Genomic DNA, 12,980 nt, shown 5'->3' on the forward strand with positions numbered 1-12,980 from the left:
TTTTGCGTCTAGGACACTTGAAAGAACAGTTCCGAAGTATTCAGAGAAATGATAATTTTATATATGATAAAAAAATATATACGAGAGTTCGATAAAAACAAAAGAATATATTTTGTATTTGGTATATTGTTATGAATTGTAATATAATAATATTCATGTTTTTTATGTATTTAACATGAAATAAATATGATATTTATAAATATGATAACATCGATTGTTTTGCTGAAAACATGACATCATTATCCTACAATATTCCTCTAGAAATGAATGCTACTCAAGAGTTTGGTTCAGGAGTAGCTACTGGAAGGATTACTCAAGTTTTGGAAATAAATTACCCAGAATAGCATTTAGATAATCTCTAAGTTCAAGTGGATATGGATGGAGATAAAAAAAGGAAAAAAAAAAAAAGTGAGGTTGGCAGAATCGTAAGAAAGACTCGGCGGCATCTTTGCTTATACAAGGATTACAGCATTATTTCCAATTTGGAGTCAGTTTCACCCTGAAGTAGGCTTGGAAATGACGTGTTTCTATCAAGCTTTCCATACAAAGCAAGTTCCCAAATTCCCCACTCTGTTCCACTTGGACAAGAAAAGCTGTAGTTTGAAACCCAACGGCCACCGTCCAATACGAATCTTAATCAAGTCAAATTATTTTTTTTCTTGTGCCGGATATCATTTTCAATTTTTTTACTCTTGATTTATCAATTATTATGGTTGAATGGACAAATTAAATCCTGTGGATAGATACCACAAAACAGTGGGTCTAACCTAACAAGTACCATACATAGCCAGAAAATGTATTAAACAGCTAGACCTACTAAGCTTGGAGACATGAAATTGAAGAAGACGACGACCTGGATCAATTCACTCTCCATTCACATGGCTATTCTGCTTGGGACGGCACCAAAAATGTGGCTGTCTCCTACTTCTGAATTGCGACAGTGTCTCCCATCACAACCTTTGGCCTTAAGCCAAAACCCAGCAGCCAGCACTGTCAAAGGGAAAGATAACTAATTCCAAACCTTATAAAAAGAAAAAAGCATCTGACAACCTAATTTGACCTTCAAAAGAATCGAAACAATCACCCCAAACAGACGCTTATCATTGAATCATTTACCCTTTTGCATAGATATACGGAAGGATGGTAGTCTAATTCGTTTTCGACGAATTTTGGTTCAGTTTAATTTTTTAAAATTATTTTTTTAAAATTAAATTTTAAATTAAATTTTAAATTAAATTTGATTAAATAATAATAAAAAAATTAAAATTAAATTTTAAGTAAATTTAATCTAATATATAATTATTTTCAAATCAAACATAATTTATATAATATCGAATTAAATAAAATTTAAATATTATAAATATAAAATTAAATCAATTTTTGATGGATCGATCCGTTACGATCCCTAGACATATGTAATGGTTTTTGCAGATTATGTCCATTCAAGACATTTGCCTTTTCATCAGATTGTGATTGTCTGCTGGTCTGGTTGCAACTCATCTTAGCCGAAAAAAACAAAAAAAATTAGATCAGATCATTCTTATATTTGTGTTGCGTCTATTTTTTTTTTTTATCAAACATTATAAAAACAAAATAATTATTTTTTTATATATTTTATATATACATCAAATATAAAATATTTTTTAATTTTTATCGAATATATAATTTTTACTAAAATTTTAAATCCTATTCATCTACTATTTGTATAAAACAAAAGAGTCTTTACTCCATCAATATTCTGTAAATTCCATGAAACCCAAGTGACCATTGACTAACAAAAAAGTTATCTAATCAGCACAAAAATTAACTTCTTCATGAACATGATGTATTTGACAATTCCAATAACTCCTACAAATATGAATTACGTTAAAATGAGACCCTAAGTTAACAACTCGAAATTTGTACTAAATAAACCTATATTTGTCCCCTAAAATGCGTAAAAATTAATGTAAAGTCATGGGAAATTTAAAAAAAAGAAAAAAAAGAAAAAGAGTTGGCTATTCAATTAAATGACCTCACTCTTTTGATGATTATCCTCCAGCCATTTTCGTACTCCTACATACAAATTAATTAAGAAACTAAGAGAAGCAACAGCGATGACAGAGGCGTACGCACGTGACGACTGAGACCCCAAACCCAGAGAAAATACAAAGCAGGCTAGCCATCTCATGCACCGCACGTGGATGCACCATGTCCGATTGCAATTCTTTAATAATGATAATGATTTGATTTAGTTTGTTTTGATCTTAAAAAAATCGATTAATATAAAGTATTTTAGTTTTTTAAAAACTCGAACAGAAATTGAATCGAATAATTTTAATAATCCAATCCATTCAAATGAAATTAATTGGTTAATATCACTTTAGTTTTTTATTTTTAAAATTTAAAGATTTTTTAGATTTTTTAGTTTTTATTTTATTTTTTAAATAAAAAATCATATAAAGACTAATAAATAAACATATTTCAATTGGAATAATTTTGAGTTTCTATTTCATAAACTAAAAATTTAATCTAATCGAATAAATGCATTCGAGTTTCAATTTCCATTATCTCGGTTTTTTCTTTTTTTTCTTAGCTCTATCAAACAAAGCAAAGATCCCAAAACGCTATTAAAACTTTCGTCTTATTTGCTTCGTTGGAAAACAACAGAGTTCCTTTCTTCATCACCAAATAGACTAACAAAGCTTCCAATCCACTCTCCACCTTCGCATCCTCACCATGATGTGGAGGTGATCAGATTGACCATGGACAACAGCAAGCGATTGTGAGATCTTGTCCACGTGAAAAACCTGTGAGGGTAGAGCCAGGGTGTATCGTTGTGCTTGTAGGGTTGCAAAGTGATGAGGTAAAATCAATGTGTGGCCATGCCACGTCATGTGGTAGTCAGCTGAGGAGGCAACTTCAGGTTGGACCGACCCTACGAAGTCTATGTCCCCTTGTGATTAGACGTTACATATCTAGTTTGGGCCTTTCGGGGCCCAATTTTTCATCTTCTGCTCCCCTGCCCCCCGCCCCCCAAAATCACCCGACTTATTTCATTTACTTATTCCACACTTTCTCATATTTTCTACACTTACGCTGTATTGTCAATTTCCCTTTTTTTAAGGGACTGAACCCATTACCTGTTTTGAATTCAACTCTTTCAATCGACAAACCCAACTCTTTTTCAAATGAATTGTTTCATATATTTTATTTTATTACTATTGTTATTACAATTACTTTGTATTTTAATTTGATCAAATTTTAATCATTAAATTAAAAATTAAAATTACATTATAATAAAAAAATGTTATACATTTTTTATGTTAATAAGAAATTGAAAATTAATGTCTTAGAGCCATATCTTTTAACAATTTCTCTAAGTAGATCTTGGAAGGCTTTATAATAAAGAAGAAATCTCAATAAAGAAAATTTTATAATATATTATTTATTTATTTGTTTGTTTTAAGAATAATGATACTTTCAATTTACTACTGTAACAACATGTGCTCATTGTTCAATTAGTTTGCTAATAATGATTAGAACAAAAATTATAATTTAATTTGATTGATTTATATAATAATTTTAATATTTATAATTTTTTTTATCCTCATATTACAACTTCCGATGTAAAAAAAAAATTAAAGATTAAGATGAAATCAAGTTTTGAAAATAAAAATAAAACTATTTATTAGTTTTTTTATTTGCTCAAAATATAAATATTGAAAATTGAACCCTAGGGAATCGGCGTGGAACAGAGCGGGTCCAGTACTACTGGCCCAGTGCCCATTCAGATAGAGACTTTTATAAGCGTGGCACCAGACAATTGGTGGAACATCTTCCAACATGGCGAAACTAAACCTTAATGAGCTCTTGACGTGGGGGTCCGAAGAGGGAAACCCAGAAAGCGAGAGAGTAGTACCCTTAAAAGAGCAGGTGTCAGAGGCAGTCTCAGATGCCATTGGAAAGATACAGTGGAAATAATTCATAGAATGATAAAATAATTATATTTATTTAATTATATATTTTATTAAATATTTTAATTTAAAATATTAATTTAATAAAAATATTATATTTATATATAATTAAAATATGATTTTATATTTCAAATAATATTTTATAATATTATATTAAATTAATTTTAAATAATATAAAATTAATTATAATTTAAAAATATATAAATCAAATCAAATCAAATAATATTTTAATACCAAATCCAATCAAATTCAAATATAAATATTAAGGTAACACATCGAAATAATATCAAACAAAAACTTATCCCATCTTAATCCTTTGGCATTATTCTTTAGGTGCCTTGGAAATGGTCCCCACATTTTCCCCAATACCAATGGCCCAACTTTATTGCCCCACCAGAACAGCGCTTGATGCCATATCAGCCGTTAATTATTGACGCCCGTGCAAAGATTATGGCATTGGCTGTTTCTGCTCATATTGGACCCCACATTTTAAGGGGGAAAAAAATCAGCGGACAGTCCGTACTATTTGCTTGCTCTTAACACCCTTTAGCAGCCCAATTACAAACCCCTTAAATATGTCAGAAATTTACTTGTTCCACAAATTGACAAAATTGTTACATTCAAAAAAGAGAAAAAAAATTGTATGACGACAGATTGAATAATTACTAAAGTCATTGGTATTTTAATCTCATGTTTTATCATTAATGATATGTTGCAGGGAAAATAATTTTCATTTTTAATAATCAAATATGATTTTATAAGTAAAAGACATCTTTTCTTTATGAAGATGTCTTTTTTTTTTTTTTTTTTGAGTCCAAATCATGAGTGCATCAATATGTTTCTTCTTGGTGTTATCAAGTAAGCATATGCATCCCTAACCTAAATTTGAAGTAATTTTTTTTTGGGTGTTTATCACCAAAATATAAAAAGAATGAAATTAAATCTCAGTTCGGAAAGACACCAAAGTTTTGAGATGGGTTACCTTAAAAAGTTGAGATTTAATGGGACTTTGGTTGAAGAGAAGGATGGGACCAACATACTGTAGCCGTGGGTCGCTCAACAGGAAAATAAAGGCACGATGGGGCTGTCCAAGGTGCCATTCAAGCTCAAGTTCAATGGGAAATTGCCCTGGGATATAGCGTTTTGTTGGTAAGCAGGTGCAATGCCGCACAGGGCATCATGCATATATATATGGGCAATCCAAAACTTTATTCTTACTTAGGCCCTACCTTAGTAGTAATTATTTAATCTCTCAACCAGATCTATTAGCACCAGATATTGAAAGTACTCATCGATCATTGTCTAATTGCCGGTGAAATCCACCTTGCAATGTACCTTACCTTACCTCTCTAATTCAAAGTAACTGATGAGAGATATACTGCTGAAACCAATTGAAGAGACCAGATCACTGACCTTTCTGCATCACTCGCTCTTTTTTCCCACCCCAAAGGGCACAGATCGGGTTACAGATGTTGCATCCATGATAGCTTATGTCCTGCAAATGGATGTACATGAGCAAACCAGAAAACTGGAAAACATGTGATCTTGACAGGGATTATTGAGGCACACACCTTGTTCAATCACCCTATAAACTTAAGCCATCCTTTTCAGCATCCTTAATGATGTTGCTGGTTAATATATACTAATGTTTTCTCAAGGTTTTTGGAGAAGCAACTAGATCATGTCTCGATCGCGTTTGCTGACTAGTTTAACATAACTTTTGCATATAGTCTTGCATGTGATGTCTACAGCCTCCTTCAAATTTCGTCCACATGCATGGTTCATAGTTGTTAGATTGGTGGATTCAATTGATACCCATCTGATTATTTATGTAAAGTCACTTTCATTAATTATACAGGGATTAGATGAGGACAGGGAGAGTTGTTTTTCTTGCCGCTTATCTTCTTGGACTACATTTTTACCATTTACGAGTAGTAATTAATTTTTTTTTTTTATCTAAATGCTATACTAACCATGCTATAAATTCTTCTCTAAAACTCGAACTCCCAATTATATAATATGCAAACATGAAGTCCCACCATGCATATCCTAAGCTATCAACATTTAATTTTTACGAGATAATTTTATCGACATTGAAGAGATAATGTATTAAAATTCATGACGTATATTTGAATGACTGATAAGATTAAAAGTAAATGTTATGAAATTAATTATTGTCATAAGATTAAAATTAATAAAAAATATACATGTTTAAATGCACATAATAAAATCAATAATGTTTTCCATCACAGTTTTAAAAAAATATATATTGATATGATGGAATGAGTTTTAGCTTTGGATTAGCTAAAAACATGTGGCCGGAAGAGAACAGAGAAAAACACAGTTTTGTCCTAATCAAAATAATGTGACTTACACTTAACTACATGATCAGACTGAAATGGCTTAAATCATCAAATCATGTCAAAGAAAATAATGCAATTTGCTTTTGTGAAGTAGGGGCACTTTCAGAGATGATTCCAGCACATTTCAAGAACTGGGTCATGCCATGTGTTAGAATCCTTTTTAGACCGTATATTGACTGCACCCTTTTTGAGTAGAAGAAAAGCATCTAGCCTAGGACAGAAGTGGAGAAATGGACACCCCAAAAAAAATAAAAAAATAAAAAAAATAATCCTCTCCTCTGTTTCAATTTTCAAAACATAGTTAATTAGAGCTTCAAAATAAACAAATGAATTACGCTCCTGGGTGAAAATTTCATGATTAAAGAACACAATTACAGGCTCCCCTCTGTTAATTACCCACGGTTAAAAGCGTAGCTTTCTTTTTTCATGATTAAAGGTAAATCTTTCATCCGCTCGTTTTACAAACTTTTTAACTATCATTTCTAGTTTTTGGTAACGGAGCTCGTATCACTTTGAAATTCAAAAGATTCACACCCAATCCAAGCCAGTTGGGTCCATTTTCTTCCAGTACAGATTGAAACCATATCTGTCTCTTACGTATAGTAGAGCAGGATTCTCATTTCTGTAACGTTTTTTTTTTTTTTTTTATTACATTATGAAGATAAAATTTTAATATAAGTAAAAAAAAAATGATATGTTTGATTCAAAATTAAATTTTTGATTTTTTTTAAACATTTTTAACCATTAGATTAAAAATTCGGAGACATTTCTATAATATTAAACATAAGTGCAATGGTTTTTACTCAAAATATATATATATATATATATATATAAGTGTAATGATGTAAGGAAAATGCTAAAATTTGCCAACATTTGTAATATAATGAATAAAATGTTATATTTTTAATTTACCAAAATTCAGTTCTTAACAATTTTAAATATATAAAAAAAAAATCAAATCTCATAATATAATAGTTTTTTACTAGGTATATGTAAATGTGACAGATTTAAGGAAGAATCTTGAATCTCACATCGAACATAATAAGAGGATCACTAGAGTATAAAAATGTTCACATAATTTATTCCTTGTGAAGTATCTTGTGTAGGACAAAATCGTGAGGTCAGAGAGCAGAGCAGATAATACTTCACAAGGGTGTGAACCGTAACAGATAAATTGATTTGAGACATCGAATGAATGAATGTCCGAGTCTAAGAGTCGCGCGAATTTGAAACTTAAATCTCGACCCGTGACATAAATTTATAAGATTATGGTGTATTTTAAGCTTTCGTAAGAAGTGAGGTTTGGATTACATCATTTATAGTTATATAATATCGTTTATTTGGGAAAAAATGTTTTCTTTTTTTTCTGAAAAATATGAAATATATTGTACCAAGAAGATTTTGTTGGGGGTACATTATTGTACCAATCAGAGAGTTGTCTCAAAATTGTGCTACTCCTTGCAGAAGATTGAAGACAATTCCACAGTGATTCGCTATCACTTTAATGATAGGTAATATAAGTTGTTTAAAACAACACATGTAATTACAAATGTATTTTGGCAATAATCCAAGTTTTAGCTCCATGTGGATTGTTACCTTAAATCATATTAATATTAACATTTACAATGATTCGTGATCCAAATCCAAAATAACTCGAGATTGTAACAGTTTTAAATTTAAAATTATTTAAATATAAATGATATGAAATCAAAATGAATAAATTAGACATGCTTAATTACCGTTATAAAACTTGGTAGCCAAAATAATGCACATATATATGGTATCCGTATTGTATAGGTCTTCCATATATGTTATTCACTTAATTACAAAATAATATGCACAAAAAAATAATTCGATGAGTATAAATTTTTAAAAGGAAATAAAAAATCTCAAATACAAACAAAATATGAAAAAAAATCGGATTGTTTAATTCCATTCTATTTCTTGTCTCATGTGGTGTTTTGGTTCCTTCCAATAATTAATAAATCACTATGCCAACTCAATGGCATTTTAAAACCCTAGCAACATTGAACCTTCCTTCCTTTTTTGATTAATTATTCAAAACTTTGGAATGAGTTGGTGGATTTAATTTCCCTGTTTTTCACAGCTTTTAATTTTAATTTTAAATTTTTTATTTATAAAAATTAAAATTACCTGTGATTTATTAATATAATATTAAATATTTTATTAATAAAATATTAATCACAATTTAATTTTTAACAATCTTGATTATACAAAAAAATAATATAAAATCTTTCAAGATAATAAATCAAACACTTGGTTCCTAGCATATAAAACTTAGATTTGTTTACATGGAGTATTATTATATTCCACATGCACTCTTTAGAATTAAATAATTAAACTAAATTCAGTTCATCTGTTCACATCCAAAGTTTCTCCTCCTTCAAAGCCTCCAGCTTTTCTTTCCAAAAGAATAATATTACATGAATTTTTTTAATTTTGTATGTTAAAATCCAATGTATCCCAGTCCACCGTTACCATGTTTAAACACCCAGAAAAACTTTCCATCTTAAACCAACATCTGGACCCACTAAGACTGACAAACCCTTCTCTTCCTATAATGATCGAACGGTCCAAAATTCAAAGAGATTGAATGGAAATCGAAGGTTAATTTATGAGAAAAAGAAGGGCTAATCTGGGAATTGAAAAAGAGGCAGAGGAGTGCCACGTAGACAGATGACAATCTGGCATTGGCTCCGTTGTAGTAAGATGTAAACACCTTTATATAGTGCCCAGCTTCTGTTCCCCTTCTCTTCATCTTCAAGGCGTGCCGATTTGCTTTCATTACTCTCTTTCTCTTTCTCTCTTTCTCTTCAGACAAACCATCAATTTCTCTGTTCATGTTTTCTTTCTTTCATTTCCAACAATTCGAAAGAAAATTTAGACCGAGAAAAAGGAAAGAGAGGTCCTTGTTTTGAAACAGTGGACTCATTTCTTGTTGCAAAAACCTTCTGTTTCTGCTGTCTAATTTGCAGCTTTTGAACCCTTCTTCATAGACAAAAAGAACTTCTTGTTTGATAGTAATTGTTAGTGTCTTTGCTTATCATTTTGTTTGTCCATTTTCCAAAACGAGAAGCCATGTATAGATTTGAGAAAACACTGATGAGAGAAGAAAGATACACGCTTGAGAGGGATAGCCCATCTTTCTCTTCTACTCTACTTGACAAAATCTACCGTTCCATTGATGATGCTGACACGAAACATGAAGACTTGAAGTTCTACAGGGAAACAATGGAAAAGAAGCAAAGCAAAGGTAACATGAAAACCAACAGAAGCAGAGGAGGAAGAGAAGAAGATGAAATGTCGAGTTTCCAACGAGCTTGTTTGATCGAGAAATGGATGGAAAAGAAGGTTAGTGAAAAGGCAAATGCAGACAGGAAACAGGTTTTCTCTGAGTTTGAACAAAAATCACATCATGAACATGATCATGATCATGATGTTCTTTTCTTTAGCTCCACTTCCAGCTCGTCTGATTCCAGTTCTGGTGGTTTCTCATCATCTGATACTGAATCTATGTATGGTTCAAAAACAAAATCTTCATGTTTTATATCACCAAGGCCTAAATCTGTTAGGACCAGCGTGTCGGCTCGACCGGAGAAACCACTCAAAACAGAGAAAACAGGGAGAACAGAGCGGACTCTGTTTTATGAACAAAGAGAGTTCCATGTCTTTGATGATTATCACTATAATTCTGCCTCTGACCACACACCAAAGCTTGATGAAAGTCTTTTCAAGTCAAAATCAAGAGCCATGAAAATTTATGGCAATTTAAAGAAGGTGAAACAACCCATTTCACCTGGTCGCCGTCTCGCGAGTTTCATCAATTCTCTGTTCACAACAGGTAATACAAAGAAAGCCAAGAGTTCATCTTCAATTGTAAGCTGTGACGATGAAAGAAAAGTGAAGTCAGGACAGGTCTCAACGTGTTCTTCAGTTTCCTCATTTTCAAGATCATGTCTAAGCAAGAACTCGCCTTCTACGAGAGAAAGGTTGCGTAATGGAGTTAAAAGAACAGTTAGATTTTGCCCAGTGAGCGTAATTGTTGATGAAGACTGTAGACCATGTGGGCAAAAATCCTTATATGAGGAAGAAGAGTCCAGTTTACTGTCGGTTTCAGTTCCAACTGCATGGAAAATTGGGAAATCGCCAACAAGAAAGTGCGAAGAAGAGCTAAAGTTTCAAATAATGGAGAAGACAAGGCGAGTGGAAGAAATGGCAAGAGAGTTTTTGAAAGAATATCATCTAAATCAGAAGACAAAGGATTTTATTTCAAGGGACACTCACGGTAATTATGTTGTGGACGAGATGGATGAAGATGAAGATGATGCAGCTAGCTATTCAAGCTCGGATTTGTTCGAGCTGGATCACCTTGTTCTTATTGGTAATGATAGGTATAGAGAAGAACTTCCAGTGTATGAAACTACTCATGTTGAAACAAATCGAGCCATTGCTAATGGCTTGATAGTGTAGTTGATTTTCACATGATTCCAAGAACCAAAATTTTCAGCTTTAACTTTTCTTTTTTTTTTTTCATTCTAGTTTTGACAAGTTTCATGCAATCTTTAAGGCCAATTATTTGTGTTCAACTGAAATGAGATGCTAATGCTAGCTACCATGTAAAAATGAAAAACAAGGGGATAAAAAAAAAAAAAGGAAAAGGTGAGCATGGAATTTTGGTTTTCTGAAAAGTAAGAACTGGGGATGCGTTAATTCTTTGATCACGATCTGAATTGAAGAGATACTGACAGTGCCATTTGATTGAACAAGGAAAAAGAAAGAAAGAAAAAGAAAGAGGGGAAAATGAAAGATTCGAGATCGTAATCACAAGCAAAATGAGAGAGAGAGAGAGAGAGAGAGAGAGAGAGAGAGAGAGAGAGAGAGAGAGAGAGGGAGGGAGGGTGATGGTAAAGGCAAAGGCAGATCTTCGCCCCATGGGAATAGAGAAAGTTGAGAGAGGTGCTTTTGCTTTCTTTCCTTTCTCTAGTATTGGATTTGTAATTTGGATTGGACCCTCTTACTTGAACATTGCGTTAGCATCACCATTCCCTCCTCACACCTTCCCTACTACCAAGACAAAAGGGCACTCTTTTGGCTTAACTATCCCTCCCATCAAGACTTCTCTTATTTATGGATCAAGTTAACAAAAAAGATATCCCATTTCGACACCTCATAAAACCATTCAAAAGATTCAAAACCCAGTACAGTTTGTCGATAAAGTATTGAATTCTTAGTCCGATTCAGACCAAAACCATGGCTGTTACTGTTCCTTGAGTCTTTATATTCTAACAACCAAAACTACAATAATTACTATGAACATGAAAAGAGAACATATCCGACTGAAGTTTACAGCATTTATATGTTAACAGGTAAAATGCAAAATATGTCAGGATCAGGAACAAGCATTATCTGTTTTTTTTTTTTTCCTTTTTTTTCCAAGGCAAGCAAGAAGAAGATGGTCCACAGAATTTAATGGAATAGAGCTATTTCAACAAGAAACAGAGTTATACTCTCTCTATTACAGTTGACTCTTAGGATTCCAACAATGTAAGTGTGCTTATGAATTTTACCGGACTTTCTACAGACAGTTCTTTGTCCAAAAGATTGGAGAAGGCAATAAGGGGAGGAGCTATATAAAGTTGCCAATTATTACATTAATATTACATGTCTAAATCTTTTTAAATTCGTAATTTTTAAAAATTTGATCAACATATTTATGATCGGAACTCACATTCAATATATAGTCTCTTTTATTATGTTATTCTTTATTGGGAAGGGGGGCGGTTTCATGCAAATTTAAAGAGTTGAAGCTTGGGTCCCAAAGAAGGAATCTTACAAATATAGTTATGAACATGATTGAATATGACAACCAACAAAATTTGTTTTATATTATGTGATAATACCCTGCTTTGAATTGTTATACGAGGGAACACAATCTTCCTTAGAGATAATGCCATGAAACAAGGAAAGAAGTAAACAAAATATATACTTAAGAATATATATATATGTCAATGTAACATATATATCAACGTATAATCTTTTTCAGCTTTGAAACAACGTGTATATATATACTATACTTCTATAATCATGTTTTGACAATGACGATGCACTTTAAAATGTTACAAGATAAATTTGTAAAGCACAGAAGGAAATAATTTTTTTTATAATATGCCCCAACAGTTACACCTGATTCCCCCCTGCGCACACATAATAAATAGATAAGGAAAACATGAATCCCCCTTTTCTTTTTCTCCAGGAGTCTTTCGTGTGAACTCAAATGTTTTACATAAAAGAAATGAATAATTACACTAATTAATTAATAACTAATAAAATATATCAATGGTCTGTTAATTTTAGTGATATTATAATCGATTTTAAAATTGATCGTATCGAATTTGAATTTCAATCATATTTAAAAAAATTTAAATAAATTATCGATTGATTAAAAAAAAAAATTTAATAACTATATATTTTATTCAAGCCAGTCAAGCTTCATCCCATCTATATAAAATATATAATTTTTTATATCAATTTTGCTTTTGGCAACCTCCAAAAACTTAGTAATGAAATGTGGAAACATGAAACGGAATAATAGATTAGAGATAATGACTCTTTAACCGACTTAAAACCATGTTTGATGTTA

The 12,980-nt window shown here is 31.5% G+C and overlaps 1 protein-coding gene across 1 annotated transcript; it reads left to right on the top strand.

Moving 5' to 3' along the window:
* The first annotated feature begins 9,087 nt into the window (after positions 1–9,087).
* LOC111285311 (protein BIG GRAIN 1-like D) lies at positions 9,088–10,853 on the top strand. Its single transcript, XM_022874685.2, has one exon. The coding sequence runs from the start codon at positions 9,419–9,421 to the stop codon at positions 10,808–10,810; it is 1,392 nt and encodes a 463-aa protein (XP_022730420.2). The 5' UTR covers positions 9,088–9,418; the 3' UTR covers positions 10,811–10,853.
* Positions 10,854–12,980: the final 2,127 nt, after the last annotated feature.

The sequence above is a fragment of the Durio zibethinus genome, chromosome 6, assembly GCF_047325235.1.
Source record: "Durio zibethinus cultivar Kanyao isolate XHJ-2024 chromosome 6, ASM4732523v1, whole genome shotgun sequence".
NCBI lineage: Eukaryota > Viridiplantae > Streptophyta > Magnoliopsida > Malvales > Malvaceae > Durio > Durio zibethinus.

Coding starts and splice junctions, on each gene's coding strand:
- LOC111285311 (XM_022874685.2), top strand. CDS start 9,419: ATGTATAGATTTGAGAAAACACTGATGAGAGAAGAAAGATACACGCTT.